This window comes from Rhinoderma darwinii, unplaced genomic scaffold (assembly GCF_050947455.1).
Source record: "Rhinoderma darwinii isolate aRhiDar2 unplaced genomic scaffold, aRhiDar2.hap1 Scaffold_1034, whole genome shotgun sequence".
In the NCBI taxonomy this organism is placed as follows: Eukaryota; Metazoa; Chordata; class Amphibia; order Anura; family Rhinodermatidae; genus Rhinoderma; species Rhinoderma darwinii.
Genome location: NW_027461917.1, coordinates 72,170 through 99,825, shown reverse-complemented (window position 1 = coordinate 99,825; position 27,656 = coordinate 72,170). Strand labels below are relative to the sequence as shown.

Here is a 27,656-nt window from a genome sequence, read left to right as displayed (position 1 = left end):
AAAAAGAAAGAAAAAAATAAACCAAGTGATAAGGAGCATTTGGAGGAGTCGTTATTGCCGCGCGCCATTTACCTGCAGTAAAAAACGGAGCATTAAAAGCCGCACTGACAACCGCAGCGTTACCCGGATCCCCGACACAACGCTTCTACGGGACACTTGATATGAGAAAGCTGATTTGTGTGTGATTGGAGTAGGGCGGAGCAGGATCCGGCTATAACTGGAGTCTTTGGGCACCTGAACTGTTCATATGATTTGTAAACCTTTATATGCAGCGCGTGACGATGGCGGCCGCGTCCGCTCAGTAGTTGTCAGAACAAGAGCATTTCCCCGGGAACAGGTCTGGTCACATTCTGAGCTCAGGTGAGGGCTCCAGTGACGCGGCAGGTTAATGAGAGGAAGACTCCACAACGCCGGCACGGGATCGGTCCACAGGACGTTTAATAAGAACTTCCCCCACCAGGTGCGACGCGACAACACCCAGCGGCCATGACCGGCGTCCGGTGCCTCGCCGGCCTCCTGCTGCTCTCCGGTAAGTGGCCGCTGCTGAGAACCGATCACTGACCGAGCCCCAAAATCCGATCACGTGAACAGCCGTCCTGCTCTACTGCGTCGGAAGGCGAATCTGAGCACGAAATGGCGAAACTGTAATCGATTGGATCAATTTTCTCATCACTAATCGTGCACAAAATGGGGGGAAGAAGTTTAATGTGAAATAACTGGGCGCATGTAGAGCCCCGATCTACTGTGGGGGTCATGGGGCAACGCGGTCGTTTTTGTTACTATTGTACAGAAAGTGGCGCAGGCAGGAACACGTGTTATAATGTTATGTCATTGTGTGTCAATACCGGCTGTGATGAGATACATTGTAATCCTGCGATTATTTGGCCACGCCCCTTGGACTTGTTTATATTTACGGGATTAATGTTGGGATAATCCGGAGCGCGTTCTCGTCCTGGACTGAAATGTCGCGTGTGGCTGCATCGTCACATGACTATGACACGCGGGGGGACTACCCTGGGGGGGCTGTGGTGGTGGCCCCCGTTGTCACCCAGTTTTCTCTAGAACGTCTTGATTTTTAGGTTGTAGAAGTCCGGCGGCCCCTCAGACTCCGAGACGTTCCCCTTATTGCCCGAGACCCTCCAGATCTTCTGTGATTTGCACTTACAGACCCCGAGATGTTCCCCTTATTGCCCGAGACCCCCCCCCAGATCTTCTGTGATTCGCACTTTCACGTCTCGGAGATTTATCTTCTGCAGAGAAACTTTTCCCAACATGTCCAAGAAGAATGCAGAACGTGAATGACCTGGAATAAAGCCCCTCCGGCTGCAGCTTGTGGGGTGTGTGCTGCATTCACTCACTGACCTCATAGACCACAATGAGGAGAATCCCCTCCCCCGCTCTGTCAGGTTGATAAATTCTAGTCCGCCATTTCTTGGTGATATCCCTTTCTGGGAAAGCTGGGTTACAACCAATATGGCCGCCATTATATCTCCCACTACGAGTGTCACCCAGCTTTCCTAGGGGCCTGAATAATCGGCCTCGCTATACAGTGATGGGGGCTGAGACTCGCCGGGCAGGACCTCACCTGCTCTTATATCGTTGGTTAACTAGGCAGACGTGACATTCTGATCTCTGGGAAAGCTGGGTGACCGTTCATGTCGGAGCTGTAATGGTGGCCTTATTAGTTGTCGGCCTTTTCTAGACACCAATATCCTTGGCCTTGGCAATTCTACATTCTGCTGTAGTTCTGTGCCGGATTATCAGACGTGCCGGGTTATCAGACGTGCCGGGTTATCAGATTTACTTTCCAGATTATCAGACATTCCGGGTTATCAGACTTTCCGGGTTATCAGACTTTCCTTCCGGATTATCAGATTTACTTTCCAGATTATCAGACATTCCGGATTATCAGGTGCCAGATTTGGGTTTCACTGTTGGGAATCTTTACGGCTCGTGGATCTTTAGGTTTCGGAGGACATTTATTTACCTACAAAGACTGAGGAAACTCCACAAATTCTTATGTAAATGTCTGACGGGTGCGAGAATTGGGAATGTGCGTGTGATGACGTCACCGTTACCACCACATGGCTCCGCCCACAACTAATTAAAGAGCTCGGAGCTGCAGAGTCTGTTGGGGCATGTTCACACTCAGTGACCAAAGACGTCTGAAAATACGCAGCTCCTGATTTTCAGACTTTTTTTAACAACCCGCGTTTTTCGTGGCGTATTTTATGGCCGTTATTGGAGCTGTTTTTCATTGCAGTCAATGAAAAACGTCCCAAGAAGTGACAGGCACTTATTTTTCATAAAACGCCCGAATTACGTCTGAAAACCCTGCGAGGGAACATCCCCCTGAATGCTGGTCCTGTTAGTCGCGCTCGTTCCTTGATAATTACCTTTCACTTTATTTGCACCATTTTTATCAAACTGTAAAGCTCTGTGCACACCGGCTATTTTCTGCCATTTTTGCCAGAAACGTCCCAAAAAACGTCTGAAAAATCGGAAGCGGAAAACCCCCAAACATCTGGCCATTGATTTTAATGGGAAATACAGCATCTGTCCCATTTTCCAAAAACGGCACATAAAAAATGCCCGCAAAAAAGCAGTGCATGTCACTTCTTGAGCCGTTTTTCATTGACTCTATAGAAAAACGGCTCCAAAAACGGCCATGAAAAACGCGAGTTTGATTAAAAAAATGGCTGAAAATCAGGAGCGGTTTTTCCTTGAAGCTCCGTATTTTTCAGACATTTTTTATTAAGCGTGTGAACGTACCCTGACACTTGATGGCGCTGCAGGACGCCGGTCGTGACCTGATCCCTATATGAGGTGGAGCGGAGGTGGAGCGTTACTATCTTATCTGTAGAACAGACACAACATGGAGCCCGGGGGAGGGGTCGTTCTGTAGGTGACTCGACAACATGGGAACTTAAAGTGCCCATACACATTAGAGGACACTGTCTTGGTGGGATTGGCCGACTAATTTCAGTGGGGTCCTCCGATTGTTCCCGGACAGCAGATGGACATGGACAAAAATAGGACGTTTCCACCGATCCTTCAATAGACTCAACTCTGAGGGATCCGTGAAAACTGGTCCTCTACGGGTGAAAAATGGCCGTATTTTATGGCGGTTTTCACACCCGTTCGTCTGAATAAAGCCTTAAGGAAATCTACGAGGTCGGGTGGAGGAGCCGTCCAGTCTGAGAGGTTTGGCTTTGGTGCTTTGCGTCGTAGTCTTGGGTCGAGATGTCCGCTGGGGGGATGGAGAATCCTCCGGGCCAAATAATGTCAAATGTCCAGTGAATAAATGGCTGAAATAGCTGGAAATTTTAGATATTCGACCTTTTTAATGTCGCCAAGTAAAACTAGACTTTGAATCCTGTTTAATAATTGTCATTTCTCTGTTTCCAGTCTACACCAGTCCAGTCATCTCCAACGTCACCGCTGACGCCCAATCAGCGTGTGGGAACCCAGTGATCGGCAGCCGGATTGTTGGTGGCACAAATGCAAATGAAGGAGCATGGCCGTGGCAAATCAGTCTGCGGTTCCTAGGGTCCCACATCTGCGGCGGGTCCCTGATCTCCAACCAGTGGGTGCTCACTGCCGCACATTGCTTTTCAATGTAAGTTGACCTTTAGATTTCCCAGCCTGAATTGGCCGACCAGACTGACAACCCATGTCCTTGTTGGAATAGCTGGACACGTAGCGGAGCAAACTATGGCCCTTGTGAGGAGGTGGCGAAACGACAACCATGGCTCGGAGCCACCAAAGTGTTTGCTCCTTTGTCTTCGTGGTATGTGGGATCTAGATCTCCTAGTGTAGAGGGTTGGTAATTGCATGGACTTAGTGGTCAGACTAGAGGTCCCTGCCATGAATCCATTTCTGGAGCTTTTCGTGGTGGTCACTACTTTCCTCCCTCCTAATACAGAGATGGTCTGTTGCTTAATGTGCCGTATGGTGACGTCACTGGGCAGACGTGATGATGTCATTAGTTCCAGCCCAGGGTCCCAGAATAACCTCCGGCTTCTCGCTGCTTTATGAATAAATTAGTGGAAGGTGAAGATGCTCCTGGTCGTTGTATAATGGTGTTTGGTTTCACTCCTTAGGTCTAAAGATCCCTCCTACTACACCGTTGTCCTTGGCGAGTACCAGCTGCGAATCACCAGTTCTCACCAGGTTGTGTCCAATTTACAAAGTATTATTGTGAACCCCCTGTACAGCGGAGCTGGCAGCCCGGGAGACATCGCCCTGATGGAACTGTCCAGTCCTATTACTTATACTGAGTACATCATTCCAGTGTGTGTCCCAACGTCCTCTATGACCTTCTCCGATGGCACCAACTGCTGGGTTACTGGATGGGGCAATACCGGATCTGACGGTAAGAAAACTCAGGAGGTGCAGCAATCGTTCATTCTACTGTCCCCGAGAACCAGACAGGACTACATCCCCCATCATAGCCCAGTGTATCTAAGCTTATCATAAGGAATACTGTCCCCGAGGACCAGACGGCACTACATCCCCCATCATAGCCCAGTGTATCTAAGCTTATGTGTGATACTGTTCCCGAGGACCTGACAGAACTACGTTCCCCATAAAATAAGAAACTCTCGCAGGCAGCATTGGGCTTTTAGGTGGAATCTCAATATTTCACGACTCTAGTCCTAGGTCACTGTTACCATGTTCTGTCCCGGATGACCGCCATCTTTGATTTTCTTCTCTGCAGTGACCCTTCCATACCCACAAACCCTCCAGCAGGTCATGGTGCCCCTTATCAGCACGAGTGCCTGCGATCAGATGTACCACATCGGCTCCAGCGTTAATGCCGGCCAAGTGATCGTTCCAAGTGACCAGATCTGTGCAGGATACAAGGCTGGACAGAAAGACTCCTGCCAGGTGGGTGACTTCTCCACCCATCTCTGTAAGCAGGGTTAGACTGGCCCCCCAGGGTACCAGGGTGGGGGCCCAACATTCCAGCAGAAGACAGACCCATTTTGAGGGGACTTTGAGGCCATCACTCACCACTGGGGTCTTTCTCCTGGGATGGTTCCGTAATGACCTATTAGACCTTCTGGATCTGTCTGGTGTGTGGATAACGGGGCTTATGATGTAATTCTGGGGGACGTGCGGACGTTCTGTGTGTTTTCTACTAGCTTTGGGTAACCTCCGCGTTACTGTGACCCTATATCCCCGACAATTGTAGAATATGTTCTAACAATTCTCTAAATCATGTCCTTTATCTGGACTATCATTATTTTTGCAGGGTGACTCCGGGGGACCCCTGGTCTGTAAAATCAATGGGGTTTGGTATCAAGCCGGCATCGTGAGCTGGGGAGAGGACTGCGCCTTGCCAAACCGGCCGGGAGTTTATACCGATGTCCCGGATTACTACAACTGGATCTACTCATACGGCGCCACGCGTTCCTCGTCCTCCTCCTCGGTGTTCGCTCTGTCGGCGTTACTATTGATCGTCTCTCTAGTGCTGCACACTTGAGGATTAGTGCGAAACTCCGCACAAGCCAAGAAATGGGATTCTAATCGTAATCACTCTTGGGATTGAACGTTGACTGTCAGACTTGGTGACGACCGAGATTACATTGGTGGAGTTGTTGGACCTGGTGACGCCAGGACGAAGCTTGTGAAATTAGGTCTGAGATGCCGCCTCTGATGCCCATTTCTTAGCACCTGCCATGTAATTCTGGACAATGTAATGACCCTATGGCCAACGCATCACTACCTCCTCCTCCTCGAATGTTTCAGAAGGTCCACGTCCACGTCCACCACGTGTCAGACCATCCGTCTTCTGCAGCACAACTCGGATGAAATGTCCATAGATTGGATCCATTTTTAGGCATCCTAAGAACTTTTTATGGCTTCTGACCGGTTCGACCTCATTTCAGTAATTGAAGGTGTTTAGAAGAATGATAATTGTGACTTTTATGATCAATAAATTCTTTTTATATAATGACTTTATTCTTTCTATAGAACTATGTGTGCTGCATCGAGGCTCCTCGGTCACGTCTGTCAAACGTGGAGTAAAGGGGATGTCCAGTAGTAGAAATAACCTTGCTACTGCCTTCCAAAAACAGCACCACCTCGGTCCACAGGTTGTGTCTGGTATTGCAGCTTATCCTCATTCACTTCAATAGAGCTAAGATGCAATACCAGAAACCACCCATGGACGAGTGTGGCGCTGCTTCTGGAAGAAAGTGACCATGTCAATCCGTTCCTGGACATCCCCTTCAACTTTTTTTCTTTTTCTGTCCGGCGTGTGCTCTGTATATATTAACAAAGACATAAAGCTCACGTAGGATATGAAAGCTGGTCTGTGATGTCCTATTGGCTGGATCATGAGCGTCTCACTGGCCCCCGCTGGAATCGTTCTATGTGTAAATCCATAATAGACATCAGAATTAGGGCTTATTCAGACGAATGTGTAACACGTCCGTGCTACATGTGTGATTTTTAAGCGCCTCGGATGGACCTATGTTAGTCAATGGGGCCGTTCAGATTGTCCGTGATTTTCACGCAGCGTAAAACTCCCGACATGTCCTATATTTGGCCGTTTTTCACGCATCACGCACCCATTGACGTCAAGACACGGACACACTTCCTTGTGACGCGCGTGATTCGCGCTATAGCAGTCAAAACTATGAATGAAAACAGAAAAGCGCCACGTGCTACAAACATACAAACAGAGTGTCATAATGATGGCGGCTGCGCGAAAATCATGCATCATATGGTGGTGACACACGGAGCTTTTATGGACAATTTGCGCGCGCAAAACGCACAGGCTCGTGTGAATCCGGCCTTAGGGTAAGTTCACGCGGCTTATTTTCGGGGCAAAAACGGACAAAAAATAGGAAGCAGAACGCCTCTAAACATCCGCCCATTGATTTCAATGGGAAAACTGCGTTCTGTTCCAACGGGGCGTTTTTTTACGCGGCAGTTTTGAAAAAGAGCCGCGTAAAAAATCGCCAGCGAAAAAGAACTGCATGTCACTTCTTGAGACTTTTTTTGGAGACGTTTAAAATTGACTCAACAGAAAAACCGCTCCAAAAACGGCCATAAAAAAACGCAGCGAAAAACGCGAGTTGCTAAAAAAACGGCTGAATATCAGGAGCTGTTTTCCCTTGAAACCCTGTATTTTCAGACGTTTTTTATTGTGTTCACACTGAGGTGTTTTTTTGTTTTTTTTACGCGGAAACTACGTCGGAAAATGCGCCAAAAAAAATGACTGAAAACGCCTCCCATTGATTTCAATGGGAGGCGGAGGAGCTTTTTCCCGCAAACGGTAAAACCGGCTCGCAGGAAAAAGAAGCAACATGCCCCATCTTCGGGCGTTTACGTCTCTGACCTCCTATTGACATCAACAGGAGGCAGAGAAAGTGTTTTTCGCTGCGTTTCTTGCCCGTGGCGCTCAATGGTCGTGGGCAAAAAACACGGCAAGCAGCGTGCAGGCAGATCAAAATCTGCTTCAAAAAATAGAGACAAAATTTTGAGGCCGAATTTTTTGCCTACAAAACTCTGTGTGAACAAGGCCTTAGAGGGAAAAATAACAGAAGCTCCGGAATTCATCACGTTTTTGGAAGGTCTTATTTTTCCTCTGTTCCATAGGTGACCGGGGGAAGCTGCGGTCCGTACAGCTCCTATAGGGGTTCAGCTCCTGAACCATAATTTGTTGGTAGATTTGACGATGTAAAACCTTCTGTGTGGGGAACATCGAGAACAACCCCCGACATGAGCTGCGACGTCGGAGCGGTTTTAGCGCGTCCTCTCCATGTGCCGGTCCTGCAGGAATCGTCAGTTGGCGCCTCCACGTGATCTGTAGGTTTGCAGCGAGTCTCTTGCGTCTGACACTTCGTATCGAGTATCTGGGAAACCGTCCAGAAGATACGAAACAATGAAGTAAAACTGGTGCGAAGTCCATCGAGCCGCCGCGTCCCGCCCGCCTTTGTGTGCCAACCTCGTTACTTTATTATCTTCAAGTTTCTATATTTCACGGGAAAGTCCATCGGAGAGAACCAGTCGGACCAGTCCCTATTATTGACGAAACAAAAGTTCTGTGGAAACCTGCGTGAATATGACCGCGCTGTACGTAAAGGGCTCCACGAAGCCCCATGTTCTCCAGAGCGGCGCGGACACTGGAAATGAGATCTACCGATCCCATCCATGGAAGGAATAAAAACTATTCCTGATCAATGTAACAGTGTGAACGTCGCCCAACGCTAAGACCCTCCTGTACTGGATCCACTGAACGTGGCGATGTCCTATCGTTCCTCGTCCCGTGGGATCTTATATTCTAGTAGCTACGTGAATGACCGGACACTAATGGCAGATCTCTTGGGTGCACCGGGCAGCGCTGTAGTTGGCACCAGGGTCATGGGTTTGAGTCCAATCATTGCGGCCTCCGTATGTCCTCCTGCGATGTGATTGGCCGCTCTTCCACACGAGTCGTCTTGTAGAGCTGGGTGGAGGCTTTTATGGGGTTAATGTTTAGTGCAGCTTGAGGTTTTACCACCCCATATTGTGTTGCTTCGCAGTGTCAGGTGTTCCGTCACTTTGTGTGGGGCTGAGATTCTTATAGGGGATGAAACCTGAAGCTCGAGGTATAAAAGCTTTAATCTGAGGAAGAAGGAAACACCAGGAACGTTACAGATCGGAGACGGCAGCGCTCTACCTGACGATGGGCGGCTCCTTCCTCTCACATATGGGGGTCCTAGCGGTGATCGTTCTGATGGACGCCGGTATGTTCAGTCTACTTCATGTTCCTCTATGTATAGTCCCCCCGATTCTCCAGATATTAACCCGGCCTGGATGTAGGAAAGAGGTGGCCACAAATATCCATGGGTCACGCCATATGGTGCCGGCCGGGCCTCCAGATTATCAATAATCATCTTCCTGTGGGCACCATAGGCAGATACCTATAGATATGGTCTGAAATGTTCTTGGGGGTATTGACTTAATGACTGGTCGTCTATTAGCCGTGTAGTCCGCTCCCCCCACCATGATACATGACTGGTCGTCTATTAGCCATGTAGCCCGCTCCCCCCGCCATGATACATGACTGGTCGTCTATTAGCCGTGTAGTCCGCTCCCCCCGCCATGATACATGACTGGTCGTCTATTAGCCGTGTAGCCCGCTCCCCCCGCCATGATACATGACTGGTCGTCTATTAGCCATGTAGCCCGCTCCCCCCGCCATGATACATGACTGGTCGTCTATTAGCCGTGTAGTCCGCTCCCCCCACCATGATACATGACTGGTTGTCTATTAGCCATGTAGCCCGCTCCCCCCACCATGATACATGACTGGTCGTCTATTAGCCATGTAGCCCGCTCCCCCCGCCATGATACATGACTGGTCGTCTATTAGCCGTGTAGTCCGCTCCCCCCACCATGATACATGACTGGTCGTCTATTAGCCGTGTAGTCCGCTCCCCCCACCATGATACATGACTGGTTGTCTATTAGCCGTGTAGTCCGCTCCCCCCGCCATGATAAATGACTGGTCATCTAATAGCCGTGTAGTCCGCTCCCCCCGCCATGATACATGACTGGTTGTCTATTAGCCGTGTAGTCCGCTCCCCCCACCATGATAAATGACTGGTCGTCTAATAGCCGTGTAGTCCGCTCCCCCCGCCATGATACATGACTGGTCGTCTATTAGCCGTGTAGTCCGCTCCCCCCACCATGATACATGACTGGTCGTCTAATAGCCGTGTAGTCCGCTCCCCCCACCATGATACATGACTGGTTGTCTATTAGCCGTGTAGTCCGCTCCCCCCACCATGATAAATGACTGGTCGTCTATTAGCCGTGTAGTCCGCTCCCCCCACCATGATACATGACTGGTTGTCTATTAGCCGTGTAGTCCGCTCCCCCACCATGATACATGACTGGTCGTCTATTAGCCGTGTAGTCCGCTCCCCCCACCATGATACATGACTGGTTGTCTATTAGCCGTGTAGTCCGCTCCCCCCACCATGATACATGACTGGTCGTCTATTAGCCGTGTAGTCCGCTCCCCCCGCCATGATAAATGACTGGTCGTCTATTAGCCGTGTAGCCCGCTCCCCCCACCATGATACATGACTGGTTGTCTATTAGCCGTGTAGTCCGCTCCCCCCACCATGATACATGACTGGTCGTCTATTAGCCGTGTAGTCCGCTCCCCCCGCCATGATAAATGACTGGTCGTCTATTAGCCGTGTAGCCCGCTCCCCCCACCATGATACATGACTGGTTGTCTATTAGCCGTGTAGTCCGCTCCCCCCACCATGATACATGACTGGTCGTCTATTAGCCGTGTAGTCCGCTCCCCCCGCCATGATACATGACTGGTTGTCTATTAGCCGTGTAGTCCGCTCCCCCCACCATGATACATGACTGGTCGTCTATTAGCCGTGTAGTCCGCTCCCCCCACCATGATACATGACTGGTCGTCTATTAGCCGTGTAGTCCGCTCCCCCCGCCATGATAAATGACTGGTCGTCTATTAGCCGTGTAGTCCGCTCCCCCCGCCATGATAAATGACTGGTCGTCTATTAGCCGTGTAGCCCGCTCCCCCCACCATGATACATGACTGGTTGTCTATTAGCCGTGTAGTCCGCTCCCCCCGCCATGATACATGACTGGTTGTCTATTAGCCGTGTAGTCCGCTCCCCCACCATGATAAATGACTGGTCGTCTATTAGCCGTGTAGTCCGCTCCCCCCACCATGATACATGACTGGTTGTCTATTAGCCGTGTAGTCCGCTCCCCCACCATGATAAATGACTGGTCGTCTATTAGCCGTGTAGTCCGCTCCCCCCACCATGATACATGACTGGTTGTCTATTAGCCGTGTAGTCCGCTCCCCCCGCCATGATACATGACTGGTCGTCTATTAGCCGTGTAGTCCGCTCCCCCCGCCATGATACATGACTGGTTGTCTATTAGCCGTGTAGTCCGCTCCCCCCACCATGATACATGACTGGTCGTCTATTAGCCGTGTAGTCCGCTCCCCCACCATGATACATGACTGGTCGTCTATTAGCCGTGTAGCCCGCTCCCCCCACCATGATACATGACTGGTCGTCTATTAGCCGTGTAGTCCGCTCCCCCACCATGATACATGACTGGTCGTCTATTAGCCGTGTAGTCCGCTCCCCCCACCATGATACATGACTGGTTGTCTATTAGCCATGTAGTCCGCTCCCCCCGCCATGATAAATGACTGGTCGTCTATTAGCCGTGTAGCCCGCTCCCCCCACCATGATACATGACTGGTTGTCTATTAGCCGTGTAGTCCGCTCCCCCCACCATGATACATGACTGGTCGTCTATTAGCCGTGTAGTCCGCTCCCCCCGCCATGATACATGACTGGTTGTCTATTAGCCGTGTAGTCCGCTCCCCCCACCATGATAAATGACTGGTCGTCTATTAGCCGTGTAGTCCGCTCCCCCCACCATGATACATGACTGGTCGTCTATTAGCCGTGTAGTCCGCTCCCCCCGCCATGATAAATGACTGGTCGTCTATTAGCCGTGTAGTCCGCTCCCCCCGCCATGATAAATGACTGGTCGTCTATTAGCCGTGTAGCCCGCTCCCCCCACCATGATACATGACTGGTTGTCTATTAGCCGTGTAGTCCGCTCCCCCCGCCATGATACATGACTGGTTGTCTATTAGCCGTGTAGTCCGCTCCCCCACCATGATAAATGACTGGTCGTCTATTAGCCGTGTAGTCCGCTCCCCCCACCATGATACATGACTGGTTGTCTATTAGCCGTGTAGTCCGCTCCCCCCGCCATGATACATGACTGGTCGTCTATTAGCCGTGTAGTCCGCTCCCCCCGCCATGATACATGACTGGTTGTCTATTAGCCGTGTAGTCCGCTCCCCCCACCATGATACATGACTGGTCGTCTATTAGCCGTGTAGTCCGCTCCCCCCACCATGATACATGACTGGTCGTCTATAAGCCGTGTAGTCCGCTCCCCCACCATGATACATGACTGGTCGTCTATTAGCCGTGTAGCCCGCTCCCCCCACCATGATACATGACTGGTCGTCTATTAGCCGTGTAGTCCGCTCCCCCACCATGATACATGACTGGTCGTCTATTAGCCGTGTAGCCCGCTCCCCCACCATGATACATGACTGGTCGTCTATTAGCCGTGTAGTCCGCTCCCCCCACCATGATACATGACTGGTTGTCTATTAGCCGTGTAGTCCGCTCCCCCACCATGATAAATGACTGGTCGTCTATTAGCCGTGTAGTCCGCTCCCCCCGCCATGATACATGACTGGTCGTCTATTAGCCGTGTAGTCCGCTCCCCCCACCATGATAAATGACTGGTCGTCTATTAGCCGTGTAGTCCGCTCCCCCCACCATGATACATGACTGGTTGTCTATTAGCCGTGTAGTCCGCTCCCCCCACCATGATAAATGACTGGTCATCTATTAGCCGTGTAGTCCGCTCCCCCCACCATGATACATGACTGGTCATCTATTAGCCGTGTAGTCCGCTCCCCCCACCATGATACATGACTGGTTGTCTATTAGCCGTGTAGTCCGCTCCCCCCACCATGATACATGACTGGTCGTCTATTAGCCGTGTAGTCCGCTCCCCCCACCATGATAAATGACTGGTCATCTATTAGCCGTGTAGTCCGCTCCCCCCACCATGATACATGACTGGTCGTCTATTAGCCGTGTAGTCCGCTCCCCCCACCATGATACATGACTGGTCATCTATTAGCCGTGTAGTCCGCTCCCCCACCATGATAAATGACTGGTCGTCTATTAGCCGTGTAGTCCGCTCCCCCACCATGATACATGACTGGTCGTCTATTAGCCGTGTAGTCCGCTCCCCCCACCATGATACATGACTGGTTGTCTATTAGCCGTGTAGTCCGCTCCCCCCACCATGATACATGACTGGTCGTCTATTAGCCGTGTAGTCCGCTCCCCCCACCATGATAAATGACTGGTCGTCTATTAGCCGTGTAGCCCGCTCCCCCCACCATGATACATGACTGGTTGTCTATAAGCCGTGTAGTCCGCTCCCCCCGCCATGATACATGACTGGTCGTCTATTAGCCGTGTAGTCCGCTCCCCCCACCATGATAAATGACTGGTCGTCTATTAGCCGTGTAGTCCGCTCCCCCCACCATGATACATGACTGGTTGTCTATTAGCCGTGTAGTCCGCTCCCCCCACCATGATACATGACTGGTCGTCTATTAGCCGTGTAGTCCGCTCCCCCCACCATGATAAATGACTGGTCGTCTATTAGCCGTGTAGCCCGCTCCCCCCACCATGATACATGACTGGTTGTCTATAAGCCGTGTAGTCCGCTCCCCCCGCCATGATACATGACTGGTCGTCTATTAGCCGTGTAGTCCGCTCCCCCCACCATGATAAATGACTGGTCATCTATTAGCCGTGTAGTCCGCTCCCCCCACCATGATACATGACTGGTCATCTATTAGCCGTGTAGTCCGCTCCCCCACCATGATAAATGACTGGTCGTCTATTAGCCGTGTAGCCCGCTCCCCCCACCATGATACATGACTGGTCGTCTATTAGCCGTGTAGTCCGCTCCCCCCACCATGATACATGACTGGTCATCTATTAGCCGTGTAGTCCGCTCCCCCCACCATGATACATGACTGGTCGTCTATTAGCCGTGTAGTCCGCTCCCCCCACCATGATACATGACTGGTCGTCTATTAGCCGTGTAGTCCGCTCCCCCCGCCATGATACATGACTGGTCGTCTATTAGCCGTGTAGTCCGCTCCCCCCACCATGATACATGACTGGTCATCTATTAGCCGTGTAGTCCGCTCCCCCCACCATGATACATGACTGGTCGTCTATTAGCCGTGTAGTCCGCTCCCCCCACCATGATACATGACTGGTCGTCTATTAGCCGTGTAGTCCGCTCCCCCCGCCATGATACATGACTGGTCGTCTATTAGCCGTGTAGTCCGCTCCCCCCACCATGATACATGACTGGTCATCTATTAGCCGTGTAGTCCGCTCCCCCCACCATGATACATGACTGGTCGTCTATTAGCCGTGTAGTCCGCTCCCCCCACCATGATACATGACGACGTATAAGCCAAAATACAGAAAACTGACCTTACACCAGCGAAGCATCATCATGTATGAACCGGTCTGGAGAAAATCAGGCGAGATCTGCGTCCAAGTGAAGCTCCATCTTTTATCGTATTGTTCTTAGGTCCAAAATGTTGTGCTGTTCCAATTCCTAATATATCTTTATAGCGGACTGAGCTCCGTTTTTCTGATACAGAGTTCCAAACCCTCTGCATAGACCTAGACAGACCTGACATTCTGTCTATTTGCAGTCACCACTAGGGGAAGCTCACTGCATACTGTGTTATTAACTATAATGTATATAGTTAGCGCCGCCTAGTGGTGACTGCAGGAAGCAGATTATCATGTAAGTCTATGGGAGCTGTATATATCTGTATGTAGTGAGCTCCCCTAGTGGTGGCTGCAGGCAGCAGAATGTTATCATGTAACTCTATGGGAGCTGTATACATCTGTATGCAGTGAGAGCCCCCTAGTGGTGACTGCAGGCAGTAGATTATCATGTAACTCTATGGGAGCTGTATATATCTATATTTAGTGAGCTCCCCCTAGTGGTGGCTGCAGGCAGCAGAATGTTATCATGTAACTCTATGGGAGCTGTATATATCTGTATGTAGTGAGCTCCCCCTAGTGGTGGCTGCAGGCAGTAGATTATCATGTAACTCTATGGAAGCTGTATATATCTGTATGTAGTGAGCTCCCCCTAGTGGTGGCTGCAGGCAGTAGATTATCATGTAACTCTATGGGAGCTGTATATATCTATATTTAGTGAGCTCCCCCTAGTGGTGGCTGCAGGCAGCAGAATGTTATCATGTAACTCTATGGAGCTGTATATATCTGTATGTAATGAGCTCCCCCTAGTGGTGGCTGCAGACAGCAGAATGTTATCATGTAACTCTATGGGAGTTGTATATATCTGTATGTAATGAGCTCCCCCTAGTGGTGGCTGCAGGGAGAATGTTATCATGTAGCTGTAGTTATGCAGGAGATTTGGAGTATCAAAAAAAACAGAACTGTGACTATAAAGATATATTAAAAAATTAACCAGCACAGAATTCTGAAGATATTTAAAAAAAAAGCAAAATGGTATTGAAGGGTGGACATTGATTGGCTGTCTGAGCATGCTGGGAGTTCTAGTTCAGCAACAGCCGCAGGTTGGTGACCTCTTCCTTTAAGGGGTTGTCTCGGATTAGAATAAATTATCGCCTTTTTCTCCAGAATCTGCACCACATCAGCTTATGTTCTGGTAACCCTTTCGTGGAAGCTGCAATACCAGTCACAGCCTGTGCACAGATGGGGTGCTGTTCTGAAAGAAAAAATGAAAATCCCAGACAACCGTTTTAATAGAATACTGTGGTCTGGATGTAATAAAATCCTGATTGTCTCCATCACAGTGCCTCCTTGTGGCACAGCTTGATTTTACACGCTCTGTTATGTGAAGATAAGACGTCTCTGGTTTGGGGCAGATATTAGAGTAGGATGTGGAGATGCAGCGATCCTGATCTTGACTGATCACTTGTTGCAGTGTGATAACGTTAGAGATCGCTACATCTGTACGTGTTCCATAGACTGACACCTCACTGGACACTCGGAGCGGGCAGAGAATGTCCTGGTGTCCAGACTGTTACTGGAGGTGTTTGTCGTTACAATGTTGCTGCCGGTGACTTGTAGGGCGGTGGACACAGCGACACCTTGTGGAGGATTGTGAGAATGCCGCTGGTTCGATGTTAGGAGAGGCTTAGTAAGGGATGGATCTGATTTCTCATCACTTGGAGGCCATAGGCAGGTCCATGTTTATCTGACCCCCGGCCCTTGGGGCCCCTGAGCAGTAGATGACGCCCAATGACGATATTCGAGGTTTATTTTATAAGGTCTGAACATGTAGGACCCCTAGATAATGCTAATGGGGAGTTGAACACAGGGGATCAAGAGAAGGCAGAGTTACTAAATGGGTTCTTTAGCTCTGTATATACAACAGAAGAAAGAGCAGCTGATGTAGCCGGTGCCAGTGCTGAGGAGCTGATGTAGCCGCTGCCAGGGCTGAGGAGCTGATGTAGCCGGTGCCAGTGCTGAGCAGCTGATGTAGCCGGTGCCAGTGCTGAGGAGCTGATGTGGCCGGTGCCAGTGCTGAGGAGCTGATGTAGCCGGTGCCAGTGCTGAGGAGCTGATGTAGCCGGTGCCAGTGCTGAGGAGCTGATGCAGCCGGTGCCAGTGCTGAGGAGCTGATGCAGCCGGTGCCAGTGCTGAGGAGCTGATGTAGCCGGTGCCAGTGCTGTTAATATATCAGTTGATATACTGAATTGGATGAATGTAGAGATGGTCCAAGCTAAATAAAATAAAATAAATGTACACAAGGCCCCGGGACCAGATGGGTTACACCCTAGAGTTCTTAAAGAGCTTAGTTCAGTTATTTCTGTCCCCCTTTTCATAATATTCAGAGAATCTCTAGTGACTGGTATAGTGCCAAGGGACTGGCGCAGGGCAAATGTGGTGCCTATTTTCAAAAAGGGCTCTAGGTCTTCCCCGGGTAATTATAGACCAGTAAGCTTAACATCCATCGTGGGGAAAATGTTTGAGGGGCTATTGAGGGACTATATACAGGATTATGTGACAATAAATAGTATTATAAGTGACAGCCAGCATGGTTTTACTAAGGACAGAAGTTGTCAAACTAACCTAATCTGTTTTTATGAAGAGGTGAGGAGAAGCCTAGACAGAGGGGCCGCTGTGGATTTAGTGTTTTTGGACTTTGCAAAGGCATTTGACACTCTCCCCCATAGACGCCTAATGGGTAAATTAAGGACTATAGGTTTAGAAAGTATAGTTTGTAATTGGATTGAGAATTGGCTCAAGGACCGTATCCAGAGGGTTGTGGTCAATGATTCCTTCTCTGAATGGTCCCCGGTTATAAGTGGTGTACCCCAGGGTTCAGTGCTGGGACCACTATTATTCAACTTATTTATTAATGATATAGAGGAAGGGATTAATAGCACTATTTCTATTTTTGCAGATGACACCAAGCTATGTAATATAGTTCAGACTATGGAAGATGTTCATGAATTACAGGCAGATTTAAACAAACTAAGTGTTTGGGCGTCCACTTGGCAAATGAAGTTTAATGTAGATAAATGTAAAGTTATGCATCTGGGTACGAAAAACCTGCAAGCATCATATGTCCTAGGGGGCGCTACACTGGGGGTAATAATCTGCATGCATCATATGTCCTAGGGGGCGCTACACTGGCGGATTCACTTGTTGAGAAGGATCTGGGTGTACTTGTAAATCATAAACTCAATAACAGCATGCAGTGTCAATCAGCTGCTTCAAAGGCCAGCAGGATATTGTCGTGTATTAAAAGAGGCCTGGACTCGCGGGACAGGGATGTAATAATGCCACTTTACAAAGCATTAGTGAGGCCTCATCTAGAATATGCAGTTCAGTTCTGGGCTCCAGTTCATAGAAAGGATGAAAAATACAAAGAAGAGCAACAAAGCTAATAAGGGGCATGGAGAATCTAAGTTATGAGGAAAGATTGAAAGAATTAAACCTATTTAGCCTTGAAAAAAGACAACTAAGGGGGGACATGATTAACTTATATAAATATATTAATGGCACATACAAAAAATATGGTGAAATCCTGTTCCTTGTAAAACTCCCTCAAAAAACAAGGGGGCGCTCCCTCCGTCTGGAGAAAAAAAGGTTCAAGCTGCAGAGGCGACAAGGCTTCTTTACAGTGAGAACTGTGAATCTATGGAATAGCCACCGCAGGAGCTGGTCGCAGCAGGGACAGGAGACACCGCAGGAGCCGTCACAGCAGGGACAGTAGACACCGCAGGAGCCGTCACAGCAGGGACAGGAGACACCGCAGGAGCCGTCACAGCAGGGACAGTAGACACCGCAGGAGCCGTCACAGCAGGGACAGGAGACACCGCAGGAGCTGGTCGCAGAAGGGACAGTAGACACCGCAGGAGCTGTCACAGCAGGGACAGTAGACACCGCAGGAGCCGTCACAGCAGGGACAGGAGACACCGCAGGAGCCGTCACAGCAGGGACAGGAGACACCGCAGGAGCCGTCACAGCAGGGACAGTAGACACCGCAAGAGCCGTCACAGCAGGGACAGTAGACACCGCAGGAGCCGTCACAGCAGGGACAGTAGACATCGCAGGAGCCGTCACTGCAGGGACAGTAGACACCGCAGGAGCTGGTCACAGCAGGGACAGTAGATGGCTTTAAAAAAGGGTTAGATAATTTCCTAGAACAAAAAAATATTAGCTCCTATGTGTAGAAATTTTTCCTTCCCTTTTCCCTTCCCTTGGTTGAACTTGATGAACATGTGTCTTTTTTCAGCCGTACTAACTATGTAACTATGTACTATGTAACTATGTAACTATATGTAACTATATTTGTGTTTCCTCCGTGTATTCGATGCTCCGCAGCTCTCAATGTTTAGGAAGGATCTACAGCTCTGCCATCCCCAGGCTCCTGCTTCACACGGGCTGAGCGCGCTCCATCCCCAGCCGACACCTCACTCCAATGGACCGAGTCAAAGATCACTTTCATTCTGCCCGTTTAACACCTTAAATGCTGCGGTCAATCACGATAGTTAGAATAAGGGGGTGCCACCTCAAACTCGCCATCGCACCCCCCTGTGAGGCGATCGGCCGGTGACAATGATTGTCATGGCAGCCTGGGGGCCTAATAAAGGCTGCAGGTCGGCCATCTTTGTACTCCTTTGAAGCTCTGCCTCCGGCCGGGCTTCAGAGGAGACTGTCAGAATACATTAGTATTGCAGTATATCATGCAAGTGATCCAATAATCGCTGGTTCAAGTCCCCTAGGGGGACTAATAAAAAAAAGTTGAAAAAAACTGTTAAATAATATTCCAAAAAAAAAGTATTAAAAGCTAAAAAAAACATTTTTTCCCTGAAAAAATTGACGGAAAAATAAAAAAGTTACGGCTCTCAGAAAACGGCGGCACAAAACATAATTTTTTTTAGGCCATTTTTTTTTTTAAACAGTGATAAAATAAAACATATAAATTTGGTATCGCCGAAATCGTATAGACCTGTAGAATGAGGTGAATGTCATTTTTACCGCCTAATGGACGCCGTAAAAACAAAACCCCCCCAAATATGGCGTAGTCAGTTTTTCTCCCATTTCACCCCACAAATAACTTTTTTCAGCTTCCCACTACATTATGTGGTACAATAAATGGTTCCATGAAAAAATACAACTCGTCCCGCCAAAAACAAGCTCTCGTGTGGCGACAAAAAAACAAAGAGGTTATGGCTTTTGGAAGGCGAGGAGGAAAAAACGAAAATGGAAAAAATCTAATTGGCCGCGTCTCCCGGGGGTTAAGACTGACATGGCAGCAGGAGAAGGGGAGATGTTACCTCTCACCCTAAACCCTCCAGCCCCGCAGATATATAAGGCCCCCCCACCCCAGGACGGAGCAGGACTGATGCTTCCGGTCGCTTTATAAATGGCGTCTCATGGCTGGATTTGTCTTTGCCTTCTTGCAGTTGGTCGCCCGTCGGCCGTCACCCCCACGTCTGAGCTTCCTGGATGCGGCTCCCCGGTGGTCACGACCAGGATAGTTGGAGGGACAGACGCTGTAGATGGAGAATGGCCATGGCAAGTCAGCGTGCACTACCTGGGAAGTCACATGTGTGGGGGGTCCCTCATATCCTCACACTGGGTGCTGAGTGCTGCGCACTGCTTTGAAAAGTGAGTACACCCCATAAATGTAGCGGTTCTGCTCTTAGATGCTTTTCCCGTATTGACAGTAATGTTGTTGCTGCAACTCCGTCTGAGGCGGACAGGGGGTCCATCTCAGGTTACCCCCATCCTCGTTTCTCGTGGGCGGGGTAAACCTGTTCAGCCCCTCCCCCTCTGAAATGTCCCGAAACAAAACAGCAAAAAAGTGGTGGGGGACCCCGGCTTCTGGCGTCTCCTACAGGGACTGGGAGGGGGTGATCGAGGACCCTCCTGTCCCAGCATGGGGGGGTGCACTTATATTCTGCACAGTAATGTCATGTAGATTATCATCAGTCCAGGAATCCCGTACGTGGCAGCTGGAGACATAACTATGAGGTTGGATCATGTCGGTCTATTGTGTGATGAGCATTTCCCTCCTGTGATTGGACGCCACCTCTTCAGTTATTACGTCACGAACATGAAGCGGAGCGGAGGCGTCACTATAAATTTACCTGATTCATGTCCATTTATTCATTCTCAGTATCCCAGCACCACATCATGTCTCTGCCACTAATGTAAAGGACACTCACTCCTCAGGAGCAGGCAAGAAGCAGGATTGTGGATGCAGCTTTGGATGTGACTGGAGTATAAGATACGATGTAACAGTAAAAATTGTGGATGCAGCTTTGGATGTGACTGGAGTATAAGATACGATGTAAAAGTAGAAATTGTGGATGCAGCTTTGGATGTGACTGGAGTATAAGATACGATGTAAAAGTAGAAATTGTGGATGCAGCTTTGGATGTATATAGAGTATTCGTTGTGAAGTTGCTCCGGACCTGCCTTATCTTCCTTCTCTGTAAACGGTTGTTTATACAGTGCTGCCGTATTCCGCAGCGATGTACAGACATTGTCGTCATTCACGGTCCCCACTGGAGCTCACAATCTAAATTCTCAATTTGTATGTTTTTAGGGGATGGGAGGAAACACAAACACGGGGAGAACATACAAACTCCGTGCGGATGTTGCCCTTGGGATGGGGTTAAACCCAGGACCCCCGTGCAACCACTGAGCCCCCGTGCTGCTCAGGACCCTCCACAGGACCCCCCAACCCACAATCCCATCAATGTTAGCAAATTCATGAGGGGGAGATGGGACGGGTGGGGGGTTGGGGGCCAATGTGTTGTCCCCTATTGTTCCAGCTGGTGGAGGCTGAGGACATGAACCAGCAGGGGCCCCAGATTGTTACTTTACTCTGGAGCCCCCTGGTGGCAGCTGATGATGAGGATCCTCCCAGTTTTGCAGCAGAACTTCGCCTCCATTTACAGCTTTGTCCTCAGATTTCCTGCCATTGTTCTGGTTAGTGACACAATTCCACGGACGCGATCACAGAATTTCCCGGCTCTTTATAAACATTAATAAATATTTTTTTATTACTGTGAGTCCATGTGTAACCTCCGAGAACAAAAACCGCACTCAGGAGAGACGTTACATTGTGTCCTGTATAATAAATGTACACAGAGAAGCCACACCCATTTTGCATGAACCACACCCATTTTAAATAAACCACACCCATTTTGTATAACCCACACCCATTTAGCATGAACCACACCCATCTTTTTTTTCCCTCTTATATAAACCCCACCCATTTTGCATTAACCACACCCATTTTGCATTAACCACACCCATTTTTTATAAACCACACCGATTTTCCCAAATGAAATAAATCCCTTTAATTATGCAGATGTGGAGATTGTAGTAACAGTCACGTCCCCGCGTTTGCGTTGTAATAGCTTCTGGTTTCCATACTCATCATAACCTCTGGGGTCTCATCCGCAGCTCCGCTTTGGCGAAGGATTATAAAGTTTACTTGGGTTTATATCGACTTTCCTTGAAGACTTCGCCTCATACTGTTATTTCTGGAGTCCAAACTCTAATAGTTAATGCTGAATATGAAGGGGTCGGGAGCAGAGGGGACATCGCACTTCTGAGGCTCTCCGGTCCCATCAACTTCACCCAATACATCATGCCCATCTGTCTGCCCGCCGCCTCCGTCACCTTCCCAAGTGGCATGGAATGCTGGGTAACCGGCTGGGGTCAGACATCCTACTATGGTAAGTCTATTATATTCCAGTATTATTACTGCTTTTTCCAATGGACTTTAGTTCCTCTCCATTTTCAAGATCTCTGCTTGCTGTCAGGGAATACTCTTGTTAGATTGAGGCTGAAAACCTGCCCTGACTTAGACCTGCTCACAAAGCTGTACATTTTGTTACAATGTATCAATGTAGACAATCCTTTGTAAGCTTAAAGAGGCTGTCATCACATTATAAGTGGCCTATCTTGTACATGATGTGATCGGCGCTGTAATGTAGATAACAGTGGTCCTAGTAATAAAGAGGCTGTCACCACATTATAAGTGTCCTGTCTCCTACATGATGTGATCGGCGCTGTAATGTAGATAACAGTGGTCCTAGTAATAAAGAGGCTGTCACCAGATTATAAGTGGCCTATCTTGTACATGATGTGATCGGCGCTGTAATGTAGATAACAGTGGTCCTAGTAATAAAGAGGCTGTTACCACATTATAAGTGGCCTATCTTGTACATTATGTGATCGGCGCTGTAATTTAGATAACAGTGGTCCTAGTAATAAAAAGGCTGTCACCACATTATAAGTGGCCTATCTTGTACGTAATATGATCTACGATGTAATGTAGATTAACAGTGGTCCTAGTAATAAAGAGGCTGTCACCACATTATAAGTGGCCTATCTTGTACACGATGTGATCGGCGCTGTAATGTAGATAACAGTGGTCCTAGTAATAAAGATGCTCTGTCACCACATTATAAGTGGCCTATCTTGTACATGATGTGATCGGCGCTGTAATGTAGATAACAGTGGTCCTTGTAATAAACAGGCTGTCACCACATTATAAGTGGCCTATCTTGTACATGATGTGATCGGCGCTGTAATGTAGATAACAGTGGTCCTAGTAATAAAGAGGCTGTCACCACATTATAAGTGGCCTGTCTTGTACATGATGTGATCGGCGCTGTAATGTAGATAACAGTGGTCCTAGTAATAAAGAGGCTGTCACCACAATATAAGTGGCCTATCTTGTACGTAATATGATCTGCGATGTAATGTAGATTAACAGTGGTCCTAGCAATAAAGAGGCTGTCACCACATTATAAGTGGCCTGTCTTGTACATGATGTGATCGGCGCTGTAATGTAGATAACAGTGGTCCTAGTAATAAAGAGGCTGTCACCACATTATAAGTGGCCTGTCTTGTACATGATGTGATCGGCGCTGTAATGTAGATAACAGTGGTCCTAGTAATAAAGAGGCTGTCACCACATTATAAGTGGCCTGTCTTGTACATGATATGATCGGCGCTGTAATGTAGATTACAGCAGTGATTTTTATTTAGAAAATCGATCATTTGTGACGGAGTTATGACCTATTTTAACTTTATGCTAATGAGTTTCTTAATTGACAACTGGGCGTGTTTTACTTTTTGACCAACTGGGTGTTGTACAGAGGAGTGTATGACGCTGACCAATCAGTGACCAATCAGTGACCAACTAATCCGCTGTGTGAACAGGAATAGGTCAGAAAGGCTTCTTTAGCCTCTAAAAACTTATGTTTCCTGTCACTGACAGCAAGCTGATTTCTGGAAAATAATTCGGAACTGAAACACAAAGGAGGAAATGGAAAACCTTTTCTACGCCAGTAACTTTGATGCATTTACACCGCTCATGGCGCCTTTTAAACATGCGGGTGGAGCTTAGCGGTCAGGAGCGGGAGGGGGGGGATACCTGCGGCCGGACACATTTACTATAATTTACGCCAGAAAATGTTAGTAAATAGTAAAACTTCTCCAGCGCGCAGCAGGCGTAGATTTCCATTTCTAGCGCGTGGGCGTCCGTAGATGCGCCTCATTTTGTAAGAGCCGAGACCCTCTAATAGAATAAGAGCAGTTACTCCCGCGCCGTTTATATGGAGACTGGAGAATGAAAAATGCAGATCCTGATAAATTCCCCCCATTAGAAAGTTACAGAACTTCTCATTACACAGAGATGAAGCTTCATGTACAGAAGACTCAGTACAAATGTCATTATCAGGAGGACCTCCGCCTAACGGGACCCTGCAGAAGGTTATGACCCCCATCATTGACCATGAAACATGCGACAAGATGTATCACATGTGGACCTCAGAGACTATCACCTCCATCATTGTCCAGGAAGACAAAATATGCTCCGGTTATATCGAGGGACAAAAGGATTCCTGCCAGGTCAGTCCCATCAATGCTATAAACCAGGACCACCTAAGCAAGTGGTATACATAAAGAACTAAAATATGTGGATGGATGGATGATGGATGGATGGCTGGATGCATGGATGGATGGATGATGGATGGCTGGATGGATGGATGGATGGATGGATGATGGATGGATGGATGGATGGATGGATGGCTGGATGGATGATGGATGGATGGCTGGATGGATGGATGGACGGATGGATGGATGATGGATGGATGGATGGCTGGATGGATGGATGATGGATGGATGGATGGATGGATGATGGATGGATGGATGGCTGGATGGATGATGGATGATGGATGGATGATGGATGGATGATGGATGATGGATGGATGATGGATGGATGGATGAATGATGGATGGATGGCTGGATGGATGGATGATGGATGGCTGGATGGATGGATGGATGGATGATGGATGGATGATGGATGGATGGATGGATGGATGAATAGATAGATAATAGCAGTCACAATGACAATCCGTTCCTTGTCTTCTTTTTAGGGGGACTCTGGAGGACCTCTGCTGTGTAAAGTCCATGGTGTCTGGTACCAGGCTGGTGTTGTAAGCTGGGGAGAGGGCTGTGCTAATCCTTATCGCCCTGGGGTGTACACCCTAATACCGGTATATGAGCAGTGGATCCGCACGTTTGTGGATATGAACTTCCATGAAGTGACTGACATCCCTGAACCCACTGATCCATGTGTGGACGGCTGGGACTGTACAGAAGTCCCTGAGAATAAGGGACACATCAGTCGTCTGTATCACCCGTGGACGACTCTGCTTGTAGTGTCTGTTCTGTTGAGATGTTTATAGTCCTTCGTTCAGGCACAATGTCTGGGGTAGTAGTTATTAGAAGTAGTTATCAGACGTGGTACGAAGCGCCTCTTGTATGGAGGTTTCTGCTGGAACGTTACCGGTGATATCCTCGGAGCAGCTCGGTGATGGACCTCATGTAACATTCATTATGGAGAACAGTTGTGCCCCCGCGGGACCCTCTACCCAGCCTACACTCTGGGGTCTTGTCACGCTGTAATTCTATCATGGTCTTACCACTGTGACCCTACAGTCATCTTCACTGTGTGATCCTATAATCTTGGTCCTACTATTGGTCTTATAAAGATCTTTACTTTATGATCCAGACCAAAGTGGTCGTTCTATGGTCTTAACTCTGTGGACTTACCTTACATTTAAAGGGACACAGCGGCCAAAACGAAACGTTCCCACGTGCTCCATTCTGATGCTCCATGTGTCCGTCTCTCACCTGTTCTTTATCTCTATATATCAGACTGGGCTGGTTGCTTAGCAGCAGTGTGACTCAGGCTCAGTGACTACTTTCTCTACATGAGTCTATGGAGATCTATGTGTCACCCATCACAGGCTTCAGCAGTCCCTGGACCACACTAGTATTACACTGGGGGGGGGGGTGGGGTACAGAAACCTCTATCATCAGCTACTACTAATACTTAGACAGGTTCCTGTCACACAGGTGTAGGAGAATGTAGTGCAGCCTCCCTGGCCGTATACTTATGGGTTCTCAGCTTATTTAAGAGAATATAGAGAAAATGATAATCAGTGTCCCCCAGCATACAGAAATGGTGTGGTCTTTAGCTGTTCATGTGATGCTGTGCTGAAACATCATGGGATTGATAGCAAAGCAGAGAGGAAGAGAAAGCTGGAGAAATATAAGAATCAAGATGGAGGCTTTTTCTAAGCCCAGACAAGGCAGCAGTAAAATAAGTACAGAAGAAGTGTAGAGTGTGGTATACAGTCAGGTGGGGGGTGCAGACATGGAAAGTTGTGTTACCATTGGAGGTGTTGACTTCCCTTGGTCCTGACTCAGTTGACCTAACGTTTTCATAACTCCCTGGATCTACCTTAGTCTTAACTTTGTGGACCTAGCTTGGTTTTAACTTAGTGAACCCATCACTGTATTAACTCTGTGGACCTACCCTAGTATTAACTCTGTGCATCTACTTTGGTCTTAAATCTGTGGACCTACCTTGGTTTTAACTATGTGAACCATCAGTAACTTAGATTTAACTCCATGGATCTAACTTGGTTTTAACCCTAGAGATCTACCCTGTTTTAAATCGGTGGACCTACCCTAGATTTAACTCTGTGGACCTAGCCTAGTGTCATCTCTGTGGACCTAACCTGGTGTTATCTCTGTGGACCTAACCTGGTGTTATCTCTGTGGAACTAGCCTGGTGTTATCTCTGTGGACCTATCCTGGTGTTATCTCTGTGGACCTATCCTGGTGTTATCTGTGTGGACGTAGTCTGATGTTATCTCTGTGGACCTAGCCTGGTGTTATCTCTGTGGACCTAGCCTGGTGTTATCTCTGTGTACCTAGCCTGGTGTTATCTCTGTGGACCTAGCCTGGTGTTATCTGTGTGGACCTAGCCTGGTGTTATCTGTGTGGACCTAGCCTGGTGTTATCTCTGTGCACCTAGCCTGGTGTTATCTCTGTGAACCTAGCCTGGTGTTATCTCTGTAGACCTAGCCTGGTGTTATCTCTGTGGACCTAGCCTGGTGTTATCTCTGTGGACCTAGCCTTGTGTTATCTCTGTTGACCTAGTCTGGTGTTATCTCTGTGGACCTAGCCTGGTGTTATCTCTGTGGACCTAGCCTGGTGTTATCTCTGTGGACCTAGCCTGGTGTTATCTCCGTGGACCTAGCCTGGTGTTATCTCTGTGGACCTAGCCTGGTGTTATCTCCGTGGACCTAGCCTGGTGTTATCTCTGTGGACCTAGCCTGGTGTTATCTCCGTGGACATCCCCTGGTATTATCTCTGTGGACCTAGCCTGGTGTTATCTCTGTGGACCTAGCCTGGTGTTATCTTCGTGGACATCCCCTGGTATTATCTCTGTGGACCTAGCCTGGTGTTATCTCTGTGGACCTAGCCTGGAGTTATCTCTGTGGACCTAGCCTGGTGTTATCTCTGTGGACCTAGCCTGGTGTTATCTCTGTAGACCTAGCCTGGTGTTATCTCTGTGGACCTAGACTGGTGTTACCTCTGTGGACCTAGCCTGGTGTTACCTCTGTGGACCTAGCCTGGTGTTATCTCTGTTGACCTAGCCTGGTGTTATCTCTGTGGACCTAGCCTGGTGTTATCTCTGTGGACCTAACCTGGTGTTATCTCTGTGGACCTAGCCTGGTGTTATCTCTGTGGACCGAGCCTGGTGTTATCTCCGTGGACCTAGCCTGGTGTTATCTCTGTTGACCTAGCCTGGTGTTATCTCTGTGGACCTAGCCTGGTGTTATCTCTGTGGACCTAGCCTGGTGTTATCTCTGTGGACCTAGCCTGGTGTAATCTCTGTGGACCTAGCTTGGTGTTATCTCTGTGGACCTAGCCTGGTGTTATCTCTGTGGACCTAGCCTGGTGTTATCTCTGTGGACCTAGCCTGGTGTTATCTCTGTGGACCTAGCCTGGTGTTATCTCTGTGGACCTAGCCTGGTGTTATCTCCGTGGACATCCCCTGGTATTATCTCTGTGGACCTAGCCTGGTGTTATCTCTGTGGACCTAGCCTGGTG

At 48.6% G+C, this 27,656-nt stretch overlaps 2 protein-coding genes across 2 annotated transcripts in view; both read left to right on the top strand.

Moving 5' to 3' along the window:
* The first annotated feature begins 486 nt into the window (after positions 1 to 486).
* On the top strand, positions 487 to 5,488 carry LOC142698851 (serine protease 33-like). The gene is made up of 5 exons (XM_075847913.1): positions 487 to 529; positions 3,358 to 3,619; positions 4,104 to 4,375; positions 4,721 to 4,890; positions 5,258 to 5,488. Exons 1-5 carry the CDS (start codon positions 487 to 489, stop codon positions 5,486 to 5,488), a joined length of 978 nt encoding a protein of 325 aa, XP_075704028.1.
* Positions 5,489 to 8,680: 3,192 nt separating this feature from the next.
* Positions 8,681 to 27,656, top strand: part of LOC142698850 (transmembrane protease serine 9-like) — a 61,636-nt gene continuing 42,660 nt past the window's right edge. The window contains exons 1-5 of the mRNA XM_075847912.1: positions 8,681 to 8,741; positions 19,622 to 19,826; positions 21,636 to 21,910; positions 23,926 to 24,095; positions 24,623 to 24,839. Coding sequence (XP_075704027.1) covers positions 8,681 to 8,741; positions 19,622 to 19,826; positions 21,636 to 21,910; positions 23,926 to 24,095; positions 24,623 to 24,839 — 928 coding nt within the window. The remainder of the gene's footprint in view (positions 8,742 to 19,621; positions 19,827 to 21,635; positions 21,911 to 23,925; positions 24,096 to 24,622; positions 24,840 to 27,656) is intronic.